This window comes from Mauremys mutica, chromosome 4, assembly GCF_020497125.1.
Source record: "Mauremys mutica isolate MM-2020 ecotype Southern chromosome 4, ASM2049712v1, whole genome shotgun sequence".
Classification (NCBI taxonomy): Eukaryota; Metazoa; Chordata; order Testudines; family Geoemydidae; genus Mauremys; species Mauremys mutica.
This window is the reverse complement of record NC_059075.1, coordinates 133,279,100-133,305,954: the sequence shown is the minus strand read 5'-3', so window position 1 is coordinate 133,305,954 and position 26,855 is coordinate 133,279,100. Positions and strand designations below refer to the sequence as shown.

The 26,855-nt window shown below is 47.6% G+C and overlaps 1 protein-coding gene across 2 annotated transcripts; it reads left to right on the top strand.

The window, feature by feature from the left end:
• The first annotated feature begins 10,152 nt into the window (after positions 1–10,152).
• On the top strand, positions 10,153–22,814 carry LOC123370534 (Fanconi anemia group E protein-like). 2 transcript variants are annotated; one of them, XM_045017197.1, is made up of 11 exons: positions 10,153–10,697; positions 11,354–12,026; positions 12,787–12,831; positions 13,741–13,800; positions 13,953–14,096; positions 18,271–18,394; positions 19,162–19,237; positions 19,768–19,834; positions 20,303–20,428; positions 21,300–21,400; positions 21,690–22,814. In XM_045017197.1, exons 1-11 carry the CDS (start codon positions 10,261–10,263, stop codon positions 21,691–21,693), a joined length of 1,857 nt encoding a protein of 618 aa, XP_044873132.1. In that variant the 5' UTR covers positions 10,153–10,260; the 3' UTR covers positions 21,694–22,814. The 2 variants fall into 2 exon arrangements, with proteins under 2 accessions (XP_044873132.1, XP_044873133.1); XM_045017198.1 differs by lacking the exon at positions 21,690–22,814 and having other exon boundaries at positions 21,300–21,404.
• The last annotated feature ends 4,041 nt before the right edge of the window (positions 22,815–26,855 follow it).

Sequence of the window (26,855 nt, the reverse complement as noted above, 5' to 3'; positions counted from 1 at the left end):
GTATTATTAAAACCCTGCAAACAAGGCCTCTGCAGATTCTGTGGGTGCATTTCTGGGTTCTTATTTGTAAAGCAAATAAACCACTTGGCCCCAAATGTGGCCCCCAGGTGGAATATTTTTGTTATGCATTAGATCAGGGGTTCTCAAATTGGGGATCGGGACCTCTCAGGGGGTCGTGAGGTTATTACATGGGGAGTCGCGAGTTGTCAGCCTCCACCCCAAACCCTGCTTTGCCTCCAGCATTTATAATGGTGTTAAATATATAAAGAAAGGTTTTTAACGTATAAGGGGGATCGCTCTCAGAGGCTTGCTGTGTGAAAGAGGTCACCAGTACAAAAGTCTGAGAACCCCTGCATTAGACGTTCCTTGTGCCGTGTTTGCAATGTGAAGGTTGCCTCTAGGCTCCAGTAACTGCCCTGCTTGACCGTGGGTGCCATGCCCAGCAGCTCCCTGCTCCTACCTCCAAGCCAGTGTGGAAAACAGCCGTCCAGGGCTCTATGGAGTTCACTGTCTGCTGAAGCGTTGTGTGCCAGGCACCTGGCAGGGCATATCTCTTCAGCCCTGTCTTGGGGGTAGCTGAGGGGTAGGGGGGGTGCTGTGCGTGACAAGAGCTGTCTACACAAAATGAATTTGCTTTTCATCTTTTGTGTTAGCTCGTGAGCTGCTGCCGCTCCTCTCCCTTGTGTCACGGCTACAGGAAGTCACTGAGGCAAACGCCATGGCTGGATTTTAAAAGGGGCTGCGTGATTTTATGACCAGTGATAGTTAGGGGACCTAGGAGAAGGCTAATCCAATCAGTGCTTGTTGCCTGATTTGGGGAGGGTTAGTAGGGACAGTGGAATTTATCCACTTAATTTGGTTGTATGTAATAATTAATTTTCTAATTAATTAGTAATGTTAGTAATAATTAATAAGTATTAATAATATGGGTATGGCTCGCCAATATGTGTGATCAGAAGATAAAAGTTCGTCTTGAATCAGGCTTCACAGAATTTAATACAAGGAGATTGGGGTATAACAGGAATTTACACTGAGACAAAGTTTAGTCAAACAAGACCTTTTATTTAAAACCAATAAAACAAGAAGTAAATATAAAATGTTAAAAGCAGTTTGATTACAAAGTTACAAAATATCACAGTTCTTTAAGAGATATGATATGATATGATATGATATCTAATGCACTTTGCAGCAAATAGTACTAGAGTGAATTTCACACCTCTGCTAGAGGAAGTATAGTTATAAAGAAACTGGTTATGAATTAAACCCTTCTTAGCATAGATGCTTTAGAGGTGAAGTAGAAATTAAGAATTATTTCATACTTACAGCTGTGAAAGGACAGAACACACGACTTATCATTAGTTGACAGCTTTCGTAGGTGTAGGCAGGGTGAGGCGATGAGAATAGAAGGATGGGTGTATCGCCTGCTCTAATGGTGGATTATCACACCTTTTATAGGGAGAAATCCTTCCTTTTATGCCCAAATTTGTCTTTCCCCATGGAAAGTGAGGGTACCTGTTTTCATAGGCTGACCTTTGTATACGTATTAATGACAACTATCTACGTATCTTGTGGTAGACTTGTTGTATTTTGTGGGCAGAAATACCCTACTTTTGCACCTAACTAGGTGAAAGGTTAGCAGATATTCAGAAAGTCCCTAGACAATTTGCGTAGGTTTGTTTCCTATTATCACTTTTCTGAGTAAGGGTCTTAAAGGTTGCTTTTAGCATCACAGAGGAAATAGGCCAGGATGTCTGGTTTAGAAGCTTCTAGGTATCTTGCGTTTACAGCTATTGCAAATTCTATTAATCTATGCAGCCTACACACTTTTATCAAAAAGACATTTTATACAGACCAACAGATTAATCCTCAGGGCTACACGCCCCCCTTTGACGGGGTGGTTTACATAAAGAAACCCCGTCACCTAGGACTTAACATCTGTGGGGCCCTTTTTAGTTTCATACCTGGGCAAATTTTGGTAGGTATCAGGAATGGGCACCATGTATATATATTCATCTTTATCCCCAGATGGTGCTCGTCTGTGCATTTGTTTAGGTGATTGTTTGGGTGTCTGTCTAGGTCTCTGCCTAGTTTTTGGCTTGGGTTTGTTGCGTTTATACAGCATATAACCTAACATAAGGAAATTAATCACAATCCCAATTCCTTGGATAATTATCCATACTTCTAATCCGAATTTTTCTTTAGAAGTTGTTGCAGGCTCATTCCCTTCATTCATTAATTGGGTAATAACTTGTTGGGCTTCATCCATATTGTTAGTAATTTGAATGAGGTGAGTCTCTTTACGAGTCATTAAGGATTTCAGTTGCAACCCTAATGGTGGAATATAAGCCAGAAAAGTAGATGTACTTTGAATAGTTAAATTCTGGTAATCAGGGTTAGACTGAATAATGGTAATGTTCTCAAAAATAGGAATAGGGGAAATAACTTGATTTCCTATTACCGTGGGTTGCTTTGGGGTAAAACAGAAATTTGGCTCTGTGACAGGACACTCCAAGGGACCATACTGGTACCTCTTTTGGTTGGTAACCACGCAAAATTGGTTCCTTCCAGCATAGGTCACCCTCTCCATCGGGGTCTTCCATGTGGTCAGCCTCACCAGGCATGACGATGATGAATTCTGTGCTTTCTCTCCCTGCAGTCCACACAAAACAGTGTCTGTTTCAAACACATTATACCTACAGATATACTGGGGTCCTTTTTCAGAACAACAGGCCATCTGTGGTACCTTCCAAGTCTGAGTCGGAGTGTGATAGACTACCAGGGGAGGTGCATTAACGCGTTCCCTGTAGATGTCATCTTCGAGGTGACCTATAGAATGGATAGCAGCCAATTGCCTGTACACATCTTTGTCTGGGTCAAACACTGGTAACGAGACCGTGAATGAAACATACAAAGACCGTGCCATCATACAATCTTTTGTAAGAGAACAACTGTCTCGGTTGGGGTGAGGTGTCACAGATCCTATCTCTCTCATAGCACCCACTGACAAATGCTGGCATGCATCCAAACAAGTGGATCTTTCCTTTTCCAGCTTCTGAAAACATTTAGGACAATACCAACTTATTAGTTGTTCATCCTTAATTAAGTCAGGGACTTCTCCTAATTTTAAGGATCGCAATGCATCAGTAATTGTGCTTACAACATATTCCCCATATGCAGAACATATAATTTCTTTCCCCAAATGCTGATCTCTTTTCTGATCATTGTTTAAAGCAATTAACTTTAAAAGCAATTAACACATCTTTTTCCAACCACTAGAGGGTAGTGCAGTTACTTCCACAATTGATATTCAAAAGTAACATCCTCCCCCCGAATTCCCTTAACCTGTTGAATCGGGTTGTTGACCAGTTCTGGATTAAGTATAATAGTCCGTTCCTTCTTTGTTGGTATGTTCTGTTGCTTGGGCTCAGACAACTGAATACCATCTGGTCGTCTGGTTTCCTGGGGTTGCAATAGTTCGGTTTCAGACTTAAGATTTTGGCATAGTCCTACCCTTAGAGCAACAATAAGGGTGTAATAAGTCAAAAATGTCAATGTCAATTTCATGGTTGCAAACTGCTGGGCTCCAATTGTTGCGATTTCATCTGATCACTTAAGTCCTGAGGAGGAAGTTGCTCCTGCGACCTGGACGATCGATACAGCTTTAACTGGTTAGCATGATAAATCTTGTCTCTATTATACTTTCCTCCTGTTATTTTGATCTTATATACTGCTGAACTGAGTTTATCAATGATTTGGAAAGGTCCAATCCATTGATTACACAACCCATGTTCTGGTGACTTATATGACAATAACATTACTTGGTCTCCTACCTCCCAAGTATTCTCTCTCTGGCTTTTGTCAAAGTAAGCCTTTGCCTTACGTCTGGATTTTCCCAATTTAGCAGCTACCTGCAAGTGAATGTGATTTAAATGTTTTTGCAGATTTTGCAGGTAGGTATCCATTTTTATTCCCTCTAATTGAGTGCCACTAGCTTGCCAAATTAAATGTTCTGGTAATCTCATTGTTCGGCCTGTCATCACTTCAAAAGGTGTTTTATCAGTAGATGCAGCCGGTGTCGCCCTTAATGCCATTAAAATTAAAGGCATGAGGGTGTCCCAGTTACGTCCATTGGCATCAACCAGTTTCCTCAACATCACTTTTATAGTCCGATTGGTTCGTTCCACCATCCCAGATGACTGTGGTCTATATGGGATGTGTAGTCTCTGCGGGACTCCCATCAATTTAAGACAATCCCTAAAGAACTGTCCTGTGAAATGTGATCCCTGGTCTGACTCTACCTTTGCAGGGATCCCCCAGCGAGAGAAGACTTGTTCTACCAAAACCTTGGCAGTGGCTTTTGCAGTATTGGCTTTAAGAGGAAATGCCTCTATCCACTTTGAGAAAGGATCGATAATCACCAATAGATATTGGTTACCTCTTTGGGTCCTTGGCAAAGGACCTACAAAGTCAATCTGCAAAGCCATCCACGGACCTTCATACACCTGGGATCTTAGTGGCGCATTTCTTTTGGATGGAGTAGGATTAGCTTGGGCACATGCCAGACAATTTTCACAATATTGTTGCACATCCATCCTAAGAAGTGGCCACCACCCTACAGATGCAAGACGTTGGACAGTTTTGTCCACTCCCTGATGTCCTCCTGTAGGAGTGTCATGGACCATGTACATCATTTCCCTCCGTAGGTGAGCTGGAACTACCCACACAGGGAAAGGACCTCCTGTATACATGAGAACTCCATCTACGACTTGTAACTGCTGTTCATGTCGTTTGTACAAAGGGTCTATTGTTAGTGATCCCTCTTTGTCTATTTTGGAAAGCTCTAAAATTACTTTTATTATGTCCTTATCTAATTTTTGCATGTCTTTTAAATCTGGTATATTGGGTTGTACCAATTTAGTTGGTGTGACCTGGTTTAGGCGTCTGTAGTCTATTGTGAGACGCCACGAACCATCCGGTTTCTTAACAGGCCAAATAGGTGAATTTGCAGTGGAAGTACATTTTCGTAGTACTCCCTGTGTCAGCAAGGACGTAATAGTCTTTTCTATGTATGGATTTGCTTGTTCTGGGTAAGGATACTGTTTTTGGGCTGAAATTTCTCCTCCTTCCACAACAATAGTGACGGCCATGCATCCACAGTCATGTTTGTGTTTAGCAAAGGCATCTGCATGTTTGTACAGTAATGCCTGTAACTCAGGTTGGTCTGCATGTTTAGCCACTATTTTGTCTAAATCATACCCTTCAGGTTCAAAGTCCTCCACTGGAGATACCATGCCACACTCAGGTATGACTACTGGAGAGTCATCCTTTTCCTGTTCTACTGAAAGACACAATAATTGGTTACACAAATCAAGAACACATCCCTGTTTGTATAAGAAATCAGTTCCCAATAAGGAATTCTTTGGGTCTGCTAACTTCATTAATGCAAAAGTATGATTCTTTCTTAGGTGACCTATTTGTACTTCAAGGGGTGTAGAAAGTGTGGTAGTAACCTGATTACTTGCAAAGGTTGCAAGTGTCTTGGTACATCCTGATGATAGAGGAGAGGATCTAGGATCCTCGACATGGAGAATACTGATTGCTGCTCCAGTATCTATAATGAGATTCCTGTCTAGTCCCTCTATCACTGCAGATATTGTGGGTCTTCCACTTGTATCTCTGCCTAAAGGGGTTATGACTACACTTGGGGTTGTTTGTAGTCATGCAGCATATGCTGTCAGATAATCAAGGGATTCCTCCTCTATCTCCTCAGAGGCAGCCAATTCTGGAGGAGTGGCTGTCCACTGGGGAAAAGGGGATGGATCGACGGAGGCCACTGGACGGTTCAAGGTTGCTGAGCCTTGGCCTTCCATCATCATCAGCTCATTCACACGGGCATGAAGTTCTCGGATAGCCCGTCGTTGAGCCTCAAGCGTCTGTTGCACTGTTTTAAACATTTTCACAACTGAGTCCTCAGTTTTGTGCAAAGGCGGTGATTTAGGTCTCTGCAGACGTGAACTGTTCTGTGCAGCATCTGAAAAGAAAGGAACACGATCCCGGGCTCCTGCATAGGATCCAAACGCATAACCCTGTCGAGGGGCCTGGCCACTCGAAGGTCCAGGGTTATTACGTGGGTTAGGGTCATTTTGCCAACGTTGATACTTAGGGAATTTAGGAACTCCTCGTCCTAATCCTGGCTGAGGTTGAGGTCCCTCAATCCTCACCGTAGGATTAGTTTGTGGTTCCTGAAGTACTGCAACCGGGGCTCCACGCCGACCTAATTTAGAGCCTCCCTGTGCATGTGCTTTAGCCAGTAAGGCTAATGTTCTTTTTAAAGAAATATCATCAGTGATATGCATATTAACCATTTCTCTTAACTGAGGAAGGGAATTATTAACAAGCAGACTGATATATGGCAGTTCATCTGTTTCTTCTTTGATATGACTCCGCCAAGCTGCACTTAACCGCAAATGAAACTGATGTGGAGTTTCATTAGGTTTCTGCTTTAAATTAGACAGAATTGCTACTCCAGCTTGCCCTGGGTGCTGATTATGTTCCAATAGGGCTACTGTCTCTTGAAAAGTTTTCTCTCCTACCCTAAACTTAAGTGGCAAAGTACTCCACAATGCTCGATTCACTGTGAGTTGTAAGATTTTAACCCAATCCTCCCTTGGTAAGCCAAACACTTTTGCTGTCTCCTGCACACGTTGTGCATGCATAGCAACTGATGAATCCTCCATCATTCCTACTTGCTTTGCTACCAGGTCTAAGGTTTTAATATCTGTAACAACTGCTACAGGACAATCAGAATTGGAACCTGCAGTTCCTTCTTCTGGATCTGAATCTGAGCTTTCATCTGAGCTTTCATCTGAGCTTAAATCTACAATTTCTATTCCTTGCCTCCTTCTACCTGGATTCACATTTTCCTCATCTGAACCATCAAAACTTTCCACTGGAGATAATCCTGGATATCTAGGATAATTTTCCATGAAATGTCTATGGCTTACATTCAAAGTGTCTCCACACTGACGCAGGACATCCCTTAGTCCACTAAAGTCTGGCGTGGTAGGGCGTTCTACCGATACACTAGGTGATACCAGCATATACCACGGGGGTGCAGAGGACCCACGAAATTCCTGGAGTCTAGGCAATGTTGATTGCCCGAATGCCAATAAATGTCCACCCAAAGGGACTGGATTTTCTACTCTATATGGTGCTAATGTAACATTGGGTGGAGGAGCAGGAATTCTATTCCCTGCTTGTTGTTGTAGCTCTCTTTGTAACTTAGAGATCACTACATCACATGCATTAGCTACCTGTGTTACCTGTGATACAGCCTCTTCTAACCCTTGAACAATGACCGATTCTAAAGGTACACTCACAGAAGCTGTCTCTACAGAAGTAGAGATCTTTTCCTCTTTCTCTGCTTCTCTGTTTGTGTCACTAACTACTTCACTGACTGTGACACTTGTCTCCGCCTCCTGAACTGTCACTTCAGAACTTCCGTCCTCTACCAGCAGACTGTCAGTGACTGCTGCACTGCCAATTTCCTCTGACTCCACAGATTCAACTTGCAAATTCGCTTCTGAAGGTACTGTGTCTGCTTGAGCTAATTCTCTTGTTTTACTTCTAGTCACTGGTCCAATAGGATTTTCTACCTCTCTCGGATCCACCATACCAATAGGGATGGGAATCAATTCTTCAACCTCCTCTGCTCTATTTTCTCCCTTTTCTAGTTCTTTAATCTTTTCCAACAGCCGACCACGGTCAACTCTATAGGCTATCAGCATCTGCTGAATTTCCCTGAGTAACTCCATCTTTTTATCCAATTTCTTTCCCAATGAACTACAAGCTACAAGCAAGCATTCAACAGCTATTCCCTTCACCACCTTAGCTTTTTTCTTTTTCTGCTCTGTTTCATCCTCAAATACATTACTCACAAAACCCCATGGGTTTCTCTGCTCAGAAATCATTCCACTATTTCTCAGCTGCTCCAAACCTCCACCATGTTCCTGAATATATTTCCTAGCAAAGTTTTCCAAAGCTAAACTGCTAGAAATTCCAACACACTCCACTCCTGTTCTATCTTCACTTTTAACACTCTTACTACGAAATAGAGAATTCATCTCTTTCTTTTCCTAGTATATTCACTAGAATCTAGTATAGTCTAGTATATTCACTAGAATCTATCCTCTGTCGATTTACTCTGATATAGAAGGCGTCCCTTCACAGAAACAACAGGATAATACCCCTTGTAGACCGGTTTAAGCACTATATAATAAAAGTCCCAAGTAAAATAGAGAGAGTGGGGATATTCTCTTCTCTCTTCTCTCGATGGCTTATAGCAGATCGAGAGGTCTTTCCCCTCTGTCGGGACCTGCCAAATATTGGGGGAATACTGAGGCAGACGGATCAGAGGTGCAGTCCGGAAGAGTTAATGGGACTAAGATAAGGTATCTTTGAACTATTCAAGTTCTGACTGATTGCGGCCTTTCTGGCGGCTATGAATACCTTGCTTTATTAACTCCCCGCTACCACTAGTGTGGGTCACCGGATCCAGGTGCGGCTGCGAATTATTTTATTCGGTACCATTCATTAACTTCTTCAACATATAAAAACCCCTTTCTGTGCACATATATCACTTTTAAACTTTATTACTTTAATATTCAGTTAGCTAATACAGTTAAAATCCTTTAGGCAAAAGTGAAAGTAAAAACCTTTCGGATGTATAACCACAATACAAAACGGAAATACTGGGCGTGCTGCCAGCAGCAATAACCACAGTTGATTCTGACTCTGGTTTAAGAGTAAGATTTCAGGTACTGAAATTAACTATTACTTACTTGTGTTTCAAGTAATTGTGTTTCAAAGAAAAACTCTCCAAAGGGTCCAGAAATATCTCTGGATTCCTGTCACACTCCTCAAATCTCCTCCTGGCGGCTCGCCAGTCTGTTGCCTGATTTGGGGAGGGTTAGTAGGGACAGTGGAATTTATCCACTTAATTTGGTTGTATGTAATAATTAATTTTCTAATTAATTAGTAATGTTAGTAATAATTAATAAGTATTAATAATATGGGTATGGCTCGCCAATATGTGTGATCAGAAGATAAAAGTTCGTCTTGAATCAGGCTTCACAGAATTTAATACAAGGAGATTGGGGTATAACAGGAATTTACACTGAGACAAAGTTTAGTCAAACAAGACCTTTTATTTAAAACCAATAAAACAAGAAGTAAATATAAAATGTTAAAAGCAGTTTGATTACAAAGTTACAAAATATCACAGTTCTTTAAGAGATATGATATGATATGATATGATATCTAATGCACTTTGCAGCAAATAGTACTAGAGTGAATTTCACACCTCTGCTAGAGGAAGTATAGTTATAAAGAAACTGGTTATGAATTAAACCCTTCTTAGCATAGATGCTTTAGAGGTGAAGTAGAAATTAAGAATTATTTCATACTTACAGCTGTGAAAGGACAGAACACTACGACTTATCATTAGTTGACAGCTTTCGTAGGTGTAGGCAGGGTGAGGCGATGAGAATAGAAGGATGGGTGTATCGCCTGCTCTAATGGTGGATTATCACACCTTTTATAGGGAGAAATCCTTCCTTTTATGCCCAAATTTGTCTTTCCCCATGGAAAGTGAGGGTACCTGTTTTCATAGGCTGACCTTTGTATACGTATTAATGACAACTATCTACGTATCTTGTGGTAGACTTGTTGTATTTTGTGGGCAGAAATACCCTACTTTTGCACCTAACTAGGTGAAAGGTTAGCAGATATTCAGAAAGTCCCTAGACAATTTGCGTAGGTTTGTTTCCTATTATCACTTTTCTGAGTAAGGGTCTTAAAGGTTGCTTTTAGCATCACAGAGGAAATAGGCCAGGATGTCTGGTTTAGAAGCTTCTAGGTATCTTGCGTTTACAGCTATTGCAAATTCTATTAATCTATGCAGCCTACACACTTTTATCAAAAAGACATTTTATACAGACCAACAGATTAATCCTCAGGGCTACATGCTCCAGGCCAGAAGCCAACTGCAGCAGGTCAGGACGGAATTCCTGCCCTTCCCCAGGCAGCATTCTGCAATAGGCTAAGTCCGTCGTGGGATGTTTTCACCCTGCTCTGAAGCTTTTCTTGGAGATGGGAGATCTTACTAGGCAGACCGGTGGCCTCATCTGTCTCCTGGGGTATCTTACTATCTCAGCTGGTACATGGAAGGAGACAAGATGATTGGATCCACTATGGCAGGAGATGGGGTACTGGGCTAGACAACCCAGTGGTCTGATCTGGATGCTGGGTACCATACTAGATGCACATGCACCCCGTTTATGGCCTGAGCCAATATATGGCAAATCCTATTTTCCCCTCACCTCTCCTGGCTGCTCTTGGGGTTTTATTGCATCGCCGGGGGGCCTTGGAATGTGCCCCATCAACATTGGATGTGTCCTTTGCAGGGCCGATGAGATGGAAGCTCCCCCAGCTCCCTGGCTGCAGAGGTTTGACAAGCCTTCCCGTCTCCTCCTCCACACGCTGACGTCCGGGCCGTGCGGGGCGCTGGCTGCCTTCCGAGCCCTCCAGCGCATCCGGGCCTGCGACGCGCCGGGGCAGGCGTTCCATTGGCAGATCTTCACCGAGACCTTGTGTGCTGAAGAGCCCGTGCTGCGGGGGCCCGAGAGGACCCTCACCCTGTGAGTTGCTTACGTTGTCTATTTAGAAAACCCGCAATAACTTCTCCATCCGGCAGTTGCTTTGGCCCTTTAAGGACCCGATCCTTCATGGTGCTGATTGCCCTTAATTCCCATTCAAGCCCGTGGGAGATGAGGCAGCTCAGCGTCGTTCAGGACCAGCCCTGGAGTGCCAAACCTCTTGCTCATGTACTGCACTGGGAGTGTGGGTTGAGTAAAGAGGGCAAGCTTGGCCCTGAGTGCGGAGTAGAAGCAACGTGCTGGTCTGTGTATTAATAATGCTTTGCACACACGTGACTGCATAACTAACTGCTGCAGTGCCCGCGGGAGGCAGGGGGGTTCCCTGTGTCACGCGGGGAAGGTGAGGCAGACAGAAAGTGCCCAGTTCCAGAGCGGGGCCGTCGTGTGGTCACAACGTTGGGGATCCTTCAGGTCAAGAAGGGGGCCGAGACCAGATCCTTTTTTCTATAAACACTCTATCTGACCCTGTCAGACTCCCGGGCGGCCCATCTCTGCTCCTCTGCCTGCTCCTTTTCCCCCCAGCGGACGGTGAGTTAGGACTTCTGGAGGCAGCACCTGACCCTTTCCCTGGAGCAGGTCTACGAGCGAATTTCTTTCATTCCTTCTTCTCCCGCCACCCCCTTCTGCCCCCTGCTCAGGAGACCGATACTGCTGCTACTTCCCGTGCTGTGCCAGAGAAATCTCTTCTCCCTGCTACACATGGTGCAGGGCAGCGTGCCGAAGGACTGCCTCAGCCAGCTGCTTCAGGCTACCAGGAAAGATCCCAGCCCAGACCTTTGGGTGCAGGCCCTGCGGGATCTACTTCAGAGGGGGCTGAGAGAAGAGAGGAGCTGTTGGACTCCGGTTCCACTGACAGACACGTGCCGGCAGCAGCTTAAAACTCTGTGCCAGAAGATTGTGGGTGGCACTCAGAGCAAACTGGACTTGGAAAGGAAACGGAGCTGTTTCATCCAGGAGCATCCAGGCCCTGAACTCCGGCCAGCTGGGGATGCGACCGACTCTGCATCTCAGCTTAGGAAACGCAAGCAAGTAGCTGAGGAAAGTCTGGACCCCGAGGGGGAGAGGCAGAGGAAAAGGTCCCGGTTGGAAGAGGAGGAGTTAGACCTGGAACCTCTGGCAGGAGGCGCCTTGGTGAAAGGAGCTGGTGTTAGGGAGGATGAGATTGGTATAGAGGCGTCTGGACATGGGTCCATTCAGAGTCAAACCAGGGGGGCCAATGAAAATGCCCAGCCCGACGCCGTCATGGAGACAAGAGAGGCCAGTCAGGGTTCCCAGCGGGACGCAGCAGCAAAAGTCCCTGGTTTTATGCAGGTACCAACTAGTGTTTGAATTCCTTCTAAGTGAGTTATCTCAGTGCAAGTGCAGAACGCAGAACCCAGCCTTTCCAATATCCAAAGCAGTATGGCCAATAGAGCTCCCCATTCTCTCCTCTCCGCGCCTCGCCTGGTGACGCTGTATCCCCTGCCCAATGAACAGCAGCACTGAACAGTTGACACTTGTCCTGTACCGTAAAGTCTACCAAAATTGGGCTTTGTGGAGCGACATGGGCAGGAGTGGGGCCTAGAGCCGAGGGCCTGCTCTTTGGGAATAAACAGTGTAGGTGTGAAAGGAATTATCTCGTAACTCCAGTTTCTCAGCCATTTTTCAGCAGCTGTCTCTCTTTCCAGAGGTGGCTGCTACTAATGGCTGCCTTTAAGTGGAATAATGGCTACCATTGATATACCTCCTCCCACCTATAGATCCCAAAGGGCTCTGGTGACTGATTGCAAACTACTTGTGGCATTTTTAGGGGTCCTGCTGCCCGCTACCGAAATGCAGCTGCTTCTGGGGTGAAGCACAGCAGCCCTTTAACAGCATGCAGCAACTTAACACCACAGTTCAGAACAGGAGAATGAAGGAAATGGCCCAGAGCACTGAGATTTGATTCTCTGCCTTCCCTTGTCCCATCCCAGAAATCAAAGGGGAAGTAAAATGGGCTGGGGAATTATCTGGCTGGCTTTGGGAATTTTGCCTCCCTCCTGGGGTTTTTGTTCTTTCTAGGCTTTAACTATTTTTAAAATGTTTTTCCCAGATGCACGTGCCTAGACTGAAGATGCTGCTAGAGATGGAGTCAAATGTAAGTATTTGCATCTGCCTTGCCACTAGGAGCACTTCGTCTAAACCAGCTTGAACCAGGGGCTCCAGAAAGGGAATGCATTTGATCCAAGAAGACAGGCTTTGCAGGAAGAGGTGGAGGGGGTGACCTGTACTGGGAAAAGGGCAGTCCTGCTGCTACATCGGGGGTGGGCAAACGTTTTGGCCCAAGGGCCACATTGGGGTTGCAAAACTGTATGGAGGGCTGGGTAGGGAAGGCTGTGCCTCCCCAAACAGCCTGACCCCTGCCCCCTATCTGCCCCCTCCCACTTCCCGCCCCCTGACTGCCCCCCTAAGAACCACGAACCCATCCAACCCCCCCTGCTCCTCCAGCAGTTACTTGATTAACCCCTGACACCTGAGAATTGATTCCCTTTCTAAGTTTTCATCTGGGCTGATGTCACTGCGGATGCTGCTCTTCTTGGACATCTTGTGGCTTTGCTGTGCTCTGAACCTGGGTCTGTCCAAACTTCTGTGTTAAGCAGCAGAGAACGGTTTCCTTTGAAACCAGCTGGGGGAACTGTAGGAACTTTACACTTCTCAAGCACTAAGGGGGTTGGAAAACCGCCCCCGAATTTAGAGCGGCTGAAGTGGTTCCCACCCCCCCACACTCGATCAGGAGACACACAGATTAAGCGCCGACCAGGTGTGTACCACTGGAACACGCAATGCATAGAGCACCAATCAGGGGAGGGGGCGAGGAGTTGGATTGAGGTTGCACATGCGCATAATAGAATGATTTATGTAACCATTATAATAAAAGGACGTGGAAAACCCCCGCTTGGGGCGCTCCACTGGAACAGACTGACGGACTTGGCTTCATTTATTGCAACAGGAACGGGGATAGAACCTGTTATTTGAATGGCCCATTTGATCTCCTGTTTCTCTTTAGCAAACAGATGGGACTGCCCCTCCTGAACTGCAGATCCTGAATGAATGCACCCCTGGCCAGGTGAGCTGGCAATGGTAACATGGGGAGGGGGCCGATTGCAGCCCGTATAAAAATCATCTCGAGGGAACCAGCCTCTAATCCCTCTCCTCGTTCTTGGGTGCTTGGGAAATGTCCTGCTGCCGTCTGTAATGCTTGTATGGCCTCTCTTCCAGCTGGAGGGACTGTGGTCATTACTCCAGCTCTCAGAGCGTCCGGAACACGTCCTCATACATTTCTGCACCTGGCTGCTGGCTCTCACGCCCAAGCTCAGCTACACTAACGCCGTGGTGCTGACGGAGCAGCTCTTCCTCCAGCGGGTAGGTACCGATGGCCCCCAGAGATAGTGTCCTCCAGGATCCATTCTCCTGATTGATAGACACACCTTCTGGGGAGAGAAGGGGTTGTATGTTGTGTTTCATGCTGGTGAATCCCTGGAGACTGGAGTCCTGCCTGTACGGAACAGGTGCAGCACTGTGCAGTGACAGGATAAACTTTCCCCGACTGGTTCATAGAATCATAGAATCTCAGGGTTGGAAGGGACCTCAGGAGGTCATCTAGTCCAACCCCCTGCTCAAAGCAGGACCAAACCCAACTAAATCATCCCAGCCAGGGCTTTGTCAAGCCTGACCTTAAAAACCTCTAAGGAAGGAGATTCCACTACCTCCCTAGGTAACCCATTCCAGTTCTTCACCACCCTACTAGTGAAAAAGTTTTTCCTAATGTCCAACCTAAACCTCCCCCTCTGCAACTTGAGACCATTACTCCTTGTTCTGTCATCTTCTACCACTGAGAACAGTCTAGATCCATCCTCTTTGGAACCCCCTTTCAGGTAGTTGAAAACAGCTATCAAATCCCCCCTCATTCTTCTCTTCTGCAGACTAAACAATCCCAGTTCCTTCAGCCTCTCCAGCCCCCTAATCATTTTTGTTGCCCTCCGCTGGACTCTCTCCAATTTATCCACATCCTTCTTGTAGTGTGGGGCCCAAAACTGGACACAGTACTCCAAATGAGGCCTCACCAGTGCTGAGTAGAGGGGAATGATCACATCCCTCGATCTGCTGGAAATGCCCCTACTTATACAACCCAAAATGCCATTAGCCTTCTTGGCAACAAGGGCACACTGTTGACTCATATTCAGCTTTTCGTCCACCATAACCCCTAGGTCCTTTTCTGCAGAACTGCTGCCCAGCCATTCGGTCCCTAGTCTGTAACAGTGCATGGGATTCTTCCGTTCTAAGTGCAGGACTCTGTACTTGTCCTTGTTGAACCTCATCATATTTCTTTTGGCCCAATCCTCTAATTTGTCTAGGTCCCTCTGTATCCTATCCCTACCCTCCAGTGTATCAACCACTCCTCCCAGTTTAGTGTCATCTGCAAACTTGCTAAGGGTGCAGTCCACACCATCCTCCAGATCGTTAATGAAGATATTGAATAAAACCGGCCCCAGCACCGACCCTTGGGGCACTCCACTTGATACTGGCTGCCAACTAGACATGGAACCATTGATCACTACCCGTTGAGCCCGACCATCTAGCCAGTTTTCTATCCACCTTACCGTCCATTCATCCAGCCCATACTTCTTTAACTTGCTGGCAAGAATACTGTGGGAGACTGTATCAAAAGCTTTGCTAAAGTCCAGAAATAGCACATCCACTGCTTTCCCCTCATCCACAGAGCCGGTTATCTCATCATAGAAGGCAATTAGGTTAGTCAGGCATGACTTGCCCTTGGTGAATCCATGCTGACTGTTCCTGATCACTTTCCCCTCCTTTAAGTGGTTCAGGATTGATTCCTTGAGGACCTGTTCCATGATTTTTCCAGGGACTGAGGTGAGACTGACTGGCCTGTAGTTCCCTGGATCTTCCTTCTTCCCTTTTTTAAAGATGGGCACTACATTAGCTTTTTTCCAGTCGTCCGGGACCTCCCCCGATCGCCATGATTTTTCAAAGATAATGGCCAATGGCTCTGCAACTCATCGGTTCTGTCAATATGGGTGGGGGAGGAGCTCAGGCTCCGTAACCTGGCCAGTCCTTGACCTCTCTAAGCCTTGAGCCAGCTCCCAAGGCCAGTGCTGATGGGTTTTGTACCATTGTCACCTGCTTACTAGGAACTGCGCTAAAAGACACCAGTTCACTGCTTGTGGGGTTACAGATAACCCCTTTTTGCGACTGCTGCCTTGGGCTGGAACCAACAACTTTCTGGTGAGCGGTGCTAGCGCTCATCCCCAATCCCCTAAGCCACCGAGGCCCACAGTTACAAAGGTGTTGACGGCTGTAACTTGGGGGGTCTGTGCTGAGTTGTGTTCCTGCTGTTGACAGAACCATCCTGTAGGAACCATTCTTATAAACCAATTATTGAATGCTGCAAATTTACACAGCCCTTTGCTAAATCTTTTAAAACCTTATGGGCCCTGCCCCAGGGGCTTATAGCCTAAGATAGAGCCAAAAGCTGGAACCGGTGCTGAGCCCAGGGCAAGCGTGGGCACAGGAAGGATTCGCAGCAGAAGTGGATTTGAAGGAGGAGGCAGTGAGACCGTCCTTGGTGGATAAGAAGAGGGTAAAGATTTGCAGACATGGCTCCCCTCTTGCAAAGAAGCATGTACGTGCTTATAGCTAAGCGCATGCGTCAGACTTTGCCAACTCAGCACCATCGGGAGCAACCTGATAGGCTCTGGGTGAAGAATGGGAAGGAGAGAGAAAGGGACAGAGAGAGCTGAAGAAGTCAAGAAGCCGGGACGATGGGTTGGAGCGTAAGGAGTAAGAGGAAGTGAGTGGAGATGGGGACGAGGTCACATGCGGCCTTGGACATGAACCAAAGAGCATGAAAATGTTCCAGGAAGAGCCAGAAAGCCAGTGAAAGGAATCACAAAAAACCCAGCCATACTGGGTCAGACCAATGGTCCATCTAGCCCAGTATCATGTCTTCCAACAGTGGCTGGTGCCAGATGCTGGAGTGAATGGAAAGAACAGGGCAATTAGCGAGTGATCCATCCCCTGTCATCTAGTCCCAGCTTCTGGCACTCAGAGGCTTAGGGACACCCAGAGCATGGGGTTGCATCCCTGACCACTTTAGCTAATAGCCATCGAAGGATCTATCCTCCATGAACTTGCCTAGTTCTGTTTTGAACCCAGTTGTACTTTTGGCCATTACAATGTCCCCTGGCAACGAGTTCCACAGGTTGACTCTGCGCTGTGTGAAGAAATACTTCCTTTTGTTTGTTTTAAACCTGCTGCCTATTCATTTCATTGGGTGACCCCTAGTTCTTGTGTTCTGTGAAGGGGTAAATAACACTTCCCTAGTCACCTTCTCCACACCAGTCATGATTTTATAGCCCTGTATCATATCATCTGCCTCAGTTGTCTCTTTTCCAAGCTGAACGGTCCGTCTTTTTAATATCTCCTTATACAGAAGTTATTCCATTCCCCTAATAATTTTTGTTTCCCTTCTCTGTACTTTTTCCAGTTCTAATATACACTTCTACCCCGATATAATGTGACCCGATGTAACATGAATTCAGATATAATGCAGTAAATCAGTGCTCCGGGGGGGCGAGGGGGGCTGCGTGCTCCAGCAGATCACAGCAAGTTCGATATAACGCAGTTTCACCTATAACGCAGTAAGATTTTTGGGCTCTCAAGGACAGCATTATATCAGGGTAGAGGTGTATCTTTTTTGAGAAGCAGCCACCAGAACAGCACACGGGTATTCAAAGTGTGGGCGAACCATGGATCTATATAGTGGCATTATGATATTTACTGTCTCCTTATCTATTCCTTTCCTAATGATTCCCAACATTTGGCTAGTTTTTTTTCCCTGCTGCTGCATATTGAGTGGATGTTTTCAGAGGACTATCTACAATGACTCCAAGATCTCTTTTCTGAGTGGTAACAGCTAATTTAGACCCCATCACTTTTTCTGTATAGTTGGGATTATGTTTTCCAATGTGCATTACTTTGCACTTATCAACACTCAACTTCTTTTGCCATATTGTTGCCCAGTCACCCAGTTTTGTGAGATCCTTTTGTAACTCTTTGCAGTCGCTGGTGCAGATGATGTGGTGGGAGGAGGGCATGGGGTCTCCAGTAGGGGTGTCAAGCTTGGATCTCAGATCACTGCCCATGGCACTGGCTGGGTGTTGCTCTGTGAGCTCACTGGTTGCCAACAGTGCCAAAGGGCCCGAGCAGCAGAGAAAGGGACCTCGGCCTGGCTGAAGCAGAGTCTGTGCCCTGTGCCCAAGACATCCCCTGACTTTAGAGAATAGAGCAAAACACCACGGAACGGGTGCTGGTTCCTTCTGATCTCCCTTCCCCTTCAGCAGGGGAGACTGTGCCCTTTCTAAATGGTATGCGCTAGACTTGGTAACATTCCCCCTGTAGGCCCCTTAAACACCCGGGCTTCACTGACCGGCCCAGGGATGGAAAGGGTCCAGGCGACAGGGCCTGCATTTCCATGCTAAGCTGTATTTGTTCTGCATCTTCTTCCATGTCCTAGGTTCTCTCGCTGGCCCAGCCGGCCTCCCGTCATCTCATGGCTGCGCTGACCTCGTTCTGTTCCAAGTATGCTCGCCCAGTCTGCTGTGCCTTGCTCACTCCAGTCCTGCAGGCCTCGGGGCCAGGTGAGTTCACAGCTCGTCCTACAGGGAGAAGGGCCCCTCTGCGGCTGGATGTATGTGGCATGCAGCCAACTTGCTCTCACTACACCGGAGAGCTGCGTTACCTGATCTGTGGGTCACCAGTCATTGTCTCTTACGGTCAGAGACCACAGATCTGCTCCTGTTCGCCATCTCTGATGCAACCAGCCTGCTAAGTCACCTAAGAGTTAGGGCTCCTCAGTGCCCGGGAAAGCCCTGTCAAGCATTGACTGGCACCTCCTTTCACATCGCCCATGCAACAGACACTGTGTATTCCGGAGTGAACGAAGCAGTCTGGTTGTGAGTGGTTGTTGGCGGCCCAGGGCGTGCAAATGCCTGAGAACTCCTGATCCAGACTGAGTGGGAGAAGGAGCCCCTGCCCCAGAACACTGGTTCAAGGGATGAGCTCTGCCCTGGTGTAAGGTGGCACTACTCCAACCTGAGAGGAGCGGTGCCCTCTGACACCAGGCCCTGAGTGGCATGTCTGGAGTGAGACACAACAGCCCCTAGCTGGACTCTTTGGATGTGAGACTCTCTCTGACCAGGACTGGTATCAGTTATTCTATCCATGTGGCCAGGGGGAAGCCAGACTCTCTCCAGCATGGCAGACAAGGCCTTTGCCCTGCAGCAGGTCAAGGAGCCAGGGCTGTGAGGACATGCCCAGTGTGCGGTGGTGGAGCTGACTGTGGGGGCGGGCGGAAGGGGATGGGATGTGACTGCTTGTGGCCAACGCTGCCATCTTGTCGTTGCAGGCCCCGAGCGGACAAAGCTAGTGTGCGAGCTGATAGAGGACAGCCTGGAGCCAGAGTATGTGAGGCTGGTACTCAGGTAAATGCTTATAGAAGGGGAGGAATTTCTACCCACTCTGTGTCCCCTCGCACAGGAATGACTAGGGTATGATCCCGCCCACTGGTGCAGGCAGGCAGTCCTCGCTCACTCCAGACTGAGGGCCAGGTACTGTCCTGGATGCACACAATCCACTCCATTGCACACATGGGAACTGTGGGGCCAGCATGAGGGCCGTATACCCTGGAGAATTCTGTGCGAGCAGGGGCGGGCAGTTAGCACTGATCTGTTCCAAACAGTGCTCGCAGTTCAGCCATGTCTTTCTCAGGCATAGACACTAGAAAGGGTTTGCTGGTCTAGCTAGTCCCGCAAACTGCCCCTAGTGCAGACACAGCTTCTACTGGCAAAAGAATTCCCTTATCGGCATAGCTTATACCAGGTCCTCTAACAAAGTAAGAGGTAAAACTCCGTCTGCGCTGGTATAAACGTGTCACCATTATTCACACCCCTACCCAACGTTATTATACCAGCCAGAGTTTCTAGTGTAGCCCTGGCTTTATTCTCCTCTCCAGCCAGGTCCTTGAGATGCCATGGTCAGAGGAGCTCATCACTGTTGTGCAGACATTGCTGGGAAGGCAGGTGAGCAAACACATTCTCTCCTGATTTATTTAAATGACCCTTTTGAAAAACCTGTGTGTGAATTTAGTAGTGACGAAAGGTGCCGGCTTGATGCCCTGGAGTCCTCTCTCCCCCCAGAGCAGGACTCCACCTTGACCCAAGCCACCACAGTTATTATCCACTGCCCATGCTACCATGTCTAGGCTGTGTAGCTTGAGATGGAGCATTGCATGCTGGGACCAATAGTCTTCATTGGCAGTTCCTCCATATTACAGATGAGGGCAGCTGCAGTCTGTGTCCCTCCCATGCTGCCTTCAGGCACCTGGCAATTTCCCAGGGTATTTGGGTGCCCTTGCTGTTGGTGGGTGCTGACTGCTCTTTGGTTCAATTCATCCAGAACCTGCAGTGAGCCAGTCTAGGACACTTGGTGTCTGAGATGGCCCTTGTTCCTTATATTCTCCTTGCTCCATGTCCACGTCTCTCTTTCAGGTGGAGCTGGCCCCTGAGCTCTTTAACCTCCTGGTCCTGAAACTGTGCCGGCTGGCCCAGGAGTTTGCTAGGTCAATGAATTACACCAAGCTGATGATGGCTGTGCTGACCATATACAGCAGCCATGTGAGTCCAGACTGAGAGCTGTGAATCCCGGAGGTGGGGAAGGGGGTGTCTTGCTTTTATGTGCACAGGGCCAAGAGGAAATTGCACAAACATGAGCTCCGCTTAGGGTGTCCATTGCGCCATCTCGTTGGTGAAAGGGATCTCAGTGTAAATACCTTTCAGTTGGATGGGATTTTCTTCTTCACTTCCTGTCTTAACTGACTGTACACTGCGCATCTGGAATTCCTGAGTTCTGATCCACCTGGAACTTGGGAAGAGTCACTTAAATCCTGATTTTTCAAAGGAGCTGAGCACCCACAATTCAGCACCTCTGGGAAAACCAGGTCCAAGGCCCAAAATCAGTCACCCCTTCTGAACAATGGACTCAGTGGTTTAAGCACCAGGTTTAGAACTGCTAGAATGCCTGGAACCCCAGCAAGCAGATGCATTGAGTTCTATGCAGTGTATTCAGGCTGGGCCTTTTGGCTGAGACCTTTAAAACTGAGCTCCTGCCTGCTGGAGGGGCATGGAAAGGACATTTTGAAAAGTGGCCCCTGCTTTTGGGTGTTGCCGTTTTGGGGAGCTCTGCGTCAGACACCAAGGGCCTCATTTTTCAGAGGCATTGAGTATTTCTTGGACGGAAGGTGCTGCAGAACAACACCCCCCACAGCTCCAGTGGAAATCAGTGGGTGCTGCAGTTGCTCAGCACCTCTGAAAGTCAGGCCCAGTGCGTCTCCAGTTGGGCTCCCAATTCAGGCTATTAACACAGGGTAACACGTAGCTCAGTGGAACTCGGTTGTTGATGAGAAAGAAACTAACTCTTACCAGCTACCGTTCCTTTGAATCAAAGCCAGAGAGGCCTAAACAGCTTCTTTTCCCTCTTCCTTCACAGATTACTCCAGCCCATCGGAGACATTTGTCTGGTGCTCTGGATCTCAACCACACAGCTCTCCGGAAATCTCTGCAGGCTGCCCTGGAACATATGGCTCCCAGGTGAAATAGCAAGTCCGTCCCCTACGTTCCACGGGAATGGGAGAGCTTCATGGTCGTCTGACCCAGCCGGGAACACCACAGGCTGCCCGGGAGGGCGTGTGAGAAGACAGTTCTGAGCTCTTGCATTCCTAGTGTTGGTGTGATGGAAATGGGTGGAGATACTCTGAGATGCTGACATACGCGGGAGTGGAAACTGCACTGACGTCTTGCTTTAGCTATTACTCCATGTGTAAGTTTCCCTGTCCCTCAGCATTTTCTGAGTCCTTCTTTCTCTCTTTCTTCCTCCCAGGTGAAGTAGCCCATCCTAATGGAACGGAATGGTATAAATGTCTGCCTTCTCAGACTCCAGCCACCAAGGGTCTGTGTATGGCCCTTCATGCCACCAGTGACTGTGACGAGCACAGGACAAGGACAGCTTCCAGAGCTAGAGTTAGAGCCAGCGTAACGGAGGCTTGGAGAACAGGTTGTGCCAAGTAACGTCAGACTGGTGCCTTCAGAATACGCCTGAAACAGAGACATCTGTTGAGTGACTGTAACGGGCAAACCTGGATGCCCCTTCAACTAAAGATTCTGTGTATGGAAAATCCCACAGCTGAGGAAGATCTACAATTCTAGGAGAACTCCCAGCGTAACTCTCCTTATTAATACCCCACCTGCCCCAGGTACCCCTGTGTGTTCCCACTTGGGCTGTTTTCTTGCATAAAAACCCTTCAGACATGGGGGCTCACTCTGTATTTTTGGATCTCCCAACGTGGAGGGTTTTCCTGGCTAAGCTAGCTCAGAGTTGAGCGAACCTCCTCTCTTTAGACCTAGTGAAACTAGTTTGGATTAAATAACTTCCTCTCCCTCAGAACGTGAACTGGACCTTCCTTGAGGTTCAAAGATGACTCGGCCTTTTCACTTTCCTTCCTGCCTCCACATTCTCCTTGGAAGTGCCAAAATATCTGATGAGGCCAGACTACAAGCAAGTGGCACTAAAAGTCTCTTGTCATTAAACTTGCAGCTCTGTTTTGAAGGCAGATGGTTTTGGTAAGCTTGTGATCTCCGGGGTGTTTAATAACATCTCCAGGTCGCAGTTATCCCATAAGTACAGTTTATAAAGTGAGGAATTAAATGCTCGGGGCCGGTGTTCTGAAGTGTCCGTTCCCCCACCGCCCTCCGAAAAGGGCTTTATCCTGTGTTATCTCAGTAAAGGAGACACCTTGCCTCTGCGTGTCTTCAGGATTCCATCTTGTCCCATGTGCTCACTCCCTTTGGGTTCATTAAACATCCCAAATGCTATTAATTGCTCACAAAAGCATTTGTACCTATTGTCTGTCTAAAACCTGAAGGAAAATACATTTGTATTCTTTCTACTTGGGTGTATTGTCTTTTTTCCTTTGTCAAGCAGTACAATAAAACAGATAATTTCATAACCCACCCATATTCCTGATGCTGTTCTCTCTGTGTTGTACCTCTGGGCCTGAGCCTACCTAAGCCTGATGAGTCCTCCCTGAGCCGGCCTGCAGAGACAATTACCATTCAACCAAGTTTCAGCCATTCCACAGGTAGGGACCCACCCAGGTGATCCCAAGGCAGGTATATAGGCTCCTAAGGGAAGCAGTCTCTGCTCGGTGTCACTACCTGGCTCGGAGCATTCCCCTTCCAAGTAGTTTTAACAAGCTGCCCTTGTTCCTGCTCTAGCCAGTGTCTCTTTCCACGCTAGCCGGCCTCAGCTGGCTGCCCAGTGACTGATAGGGAAAAGACCTGAAGAAATCTTGTGCGTAGCTCAAAAGCTTGTCTCACTCGCCAGATAGGTTGGTCCAATAAAAGCTATTACCTCACCTGTCTTGTCTCTAATATCCTGGGCCCAACATGGCTACACCAACACTGCCCGACTCTGTCACTTTGTCCATCCCCTGACACTCTATTCTGCCAGAGGCTGGAGCAGGGTTGAGTTAATAAATGTAGTCTTGAGACCCTGGTCACAGTTCAGTGTGGTATGATCTCAATGGTCTGATGCACATCACATAGCAATAGCGATGGGAGTGCAAAATCATGGACCAGCTCAGTCCCTCTCTACAGAGGACGGGACAGGAAACGGGCCTGTGGGTCTTAGGTGTCGTTAATCCTTTTCTCCCAAAGCACAGACTTCAGATCCATTTTGACTTGATGCTGTCCCTTTAATGCTGCAATTAATGTAGGCAGAGACAGTGTGTTTAAATCAGAGGTCCCCAAACTGGGGGGGGGGGCAGCAGGGTCTGAGGTAGCCCACGTTGGGAGTGGCACCCAGCCCTGCTCTGCCCCCCCCAAGCTCTGCTCTGACCCTGGCTCTCACCCCAGCCCCAGCCTTGGCCATGGCTTCTACTCCTGGTTCCACTCCCAGCTCCTGCCCCAGTCCTGCCCCTCCAGCCTTGGCCCCCAGCCGCAGCTCTGTTCCCGGCCCAGACCTGGCCCCCTTACTAGGGTTGCCAACCCTCCAGTATTGGCCTGGATTCTCAAGGAATTAAAGATTAATCTTTAATTAAAGATTGTCATGTGATTAAATCTCCAGGAATACATCCAACCAAAATTGGCAATGCTACCTCTTAGCTCCCCTGTCCATGTTTCCTCCCCACCAAGGATCCAGGGCCCTGCTCCCAGGGGATGGGCATGGACAGAGTTAGGCAAGGGGCCATGACTGAAAAGTTTGGGGACCACTGGTTTAAACGCTAGCAGCAGTTCACACACGGCTCACTGTACAGCTGGCCTCTTCCCAGAATTTGGCATTGCTGCTGTTAATACATTTGCTCCAAACCCATTTCATCCTTAGCTGTTTTTAGTTTTATGTAGCCGCTACCAATGCTGAGGAGAGTTCACACACACACACATGCTGCATAGCTCGCCGTGCTGGGCAGGAAAGGAGGCGCTGCAACATCAGGTGGCAGAAGCAGGGTGGATTTATTTTCAACGCTAAGAATCCTGGGGGCTCTTTGGGTCAGGGTGTCCCTCTTTCTCCTTGTCCCAGCTGCAGATATCTGTATAGTGGGTGAAGTTCTAGGGCATCATCTCCTGAAGTGGATCATCAAGGCAAATATACTTGTGTCACGGGTCCACAAAATCGGTGCTATGCCCCCAGCTTTGGAACAGTCTCCAGGAGGCCTTCACTGTGCTCGACCCTCCTAGGATCCCATTCTTCCTCCAGGGTAACCCATCTCTCTTCACCACCCCCTTAGACTGGGCCTCTAGGCCTTCAGCACGCCTGCTTCACACCACAAGCTCTGTTCGGCGAGTCCACCAGAGAGAGAGAGAGAGAGAGACTCCTGATGGAGATTTGTACACTCTTCAGAGATTAATGCACCTCAGCAAGCGTTTGCAGTGATGCTCGGACAGCATTGTCAAAAGTCGGGTTTATTAGTCAACTGGGACACAGCACAGGAAGGCCTTAGGTTAGCATAGAGACATGACGGTCAAAGCATCGCCCATTCTGCTTAGCCCAGCGCCCAGCCCTGCTGCAGTGAGCCCCGTGTTCAAGCTCTATGTGTCTCTCAGTCCGACCTCCTTGGTCAGACTCCAGGTGAGAGCCCCAATCCGTTCAGCAGCCAATTCTTTTGTTCTGGTGCTGGGGAATGTTGCCCAGCTTCCCTGCTGAGAGGTGGGTGTGACATTCCCCTCTGGTGTTATCAGGCCCGATGATCTGCTAGGCCACACTAATCCTTGACTCTGGGAGCCAGCCTTACCCTGCTCTGCTGTGAGAGCCCCCACCCCTGGGCCATTCATGCACAGCCTCTGGCATGTCAGCTGCTCCCAGCTACTTGCAAGCGAATGACACTAGCCAATATCTCTGGTCCCAGACACAACCCTAGGAACCTCCGTCTTGCACTGTCCAGTTATGCCCACTGGATGCTGCAGCGTATATAAATTCATCGATTTAACAAAGACATTGATATGTACCAGGCTTATTATCCCAAGGGGAGCCTCTGACACTCTGCATACCAAACACACTGCTTCAGGTAGAATAAACAAACAGATTTATTAACTATAAAGATAGATTTTAAATTATTATGCATCAAAGCACAAGTCAGATTTGGTCAAATGAAATAAAAGCAAAATGCATTCTAAGCTGATCTTAACACTTTCAATAGCCTTAAAAACATAGATGCTTCTCACCACAGACTGGCTGGTTACTTTTCAGCCAGGCTCTCCCCTCTGATCAGCGTTTCAGTCGCTTGGTGGTGGTGGTGGTGTCTGTAGATGTAGGTGGAAGAGAGCGAGCATGGCAAAATGCCTTTCCCTTTTATCATGGCTTTTCTTTCCTCTTGGCTTTGTCCCCACCTTCAGAGTCAGGTGAGCATTACCTCATCGCAGTCCCAAACTGCCTAAAGGAAGGTGTGTGTGGGGGGGGGGGTGAGTCCCTCTAGGATCTAATAGATTATTTTGTTGCTGCCTAAGCCAGTGTCCATTGTTCCTGTGAGACTGGGCTAGGTTTGTCCCATCCATGCCCTGAGGAGGTGTGAACTGCCTCTCTGTTCTTGGAGAGTTTGTCGCATGGGCTTGCTTTAAGCCATGAGGATACATTTTCATCCTCATAACTATGTACATTAAATTATAACCTATAACCTCACTATAACATCACTGTAACAATTACTATAACAGCCATGCTCAGTGCCTCATGAGCCTGCCAAAGACACCGGACAAGACAAATTTTGCATTGGATACATGGGGGTCTAGGGTGTTCCCTAGCGTCACAGTGGGGAACTCCATCTCTCTCTGTGTCCTTGGGTGTTAGGTGTGAATGTCCCCAGGACTGGATTTGCCTTTGTCTTTATGGCTTCTCCATTGATACGGGGTCTGCCTCAGCCAGTCTTTTTCCAATGACCCATTTAGTCTCAGGGCTCGTCTACACTTAAAACGCAACAGTGCCGACACTACCTATGCCAAAGGGAGGGCGTCCCCCATCAGTGTAGGTCCTCTGCCTCCCCAACAGGCGGTAGCTGGCTTGACAGAAGAATTCTTCTGTAAACCTAGCGCTGCCTATGTGGGGGGCTGAGATTGGCTGAACTATGCCGCTCGGGGTATGAGTGGATTTTTCACACCCTGAGAGACGTAGTTATGTCGATCTAATTTTCTAGTGTAGACCTGGCCTCAGAAAGCCAGGTGCCATTCATACCTGTATCTCTTAGCCAGCCTCGAGCGCAAACGGGCCTTTTCCACCCGCTGAATAACAATGCAGCATATAATGGAAACTGAGGCTCACATAGGATTAATACAAATATTACAGAAAATTGCCACTTCATCACAACTGGATCTTATTAGTTAAGCTTGTACAAGTCACATAATCATGTGTCCTTCTGATGGCCCTGTGGAGTTGGTGGTTAGCAATTAGCTTTCAGGGAAGAGAGTTCTGATCATGAACAAATATCCCTTCTATGCTTTAAAACCAAGCCTGTTGGGTTGGGGCGGGCGGGGGCAGACAGTGGCACTGTCCTTGTTGATT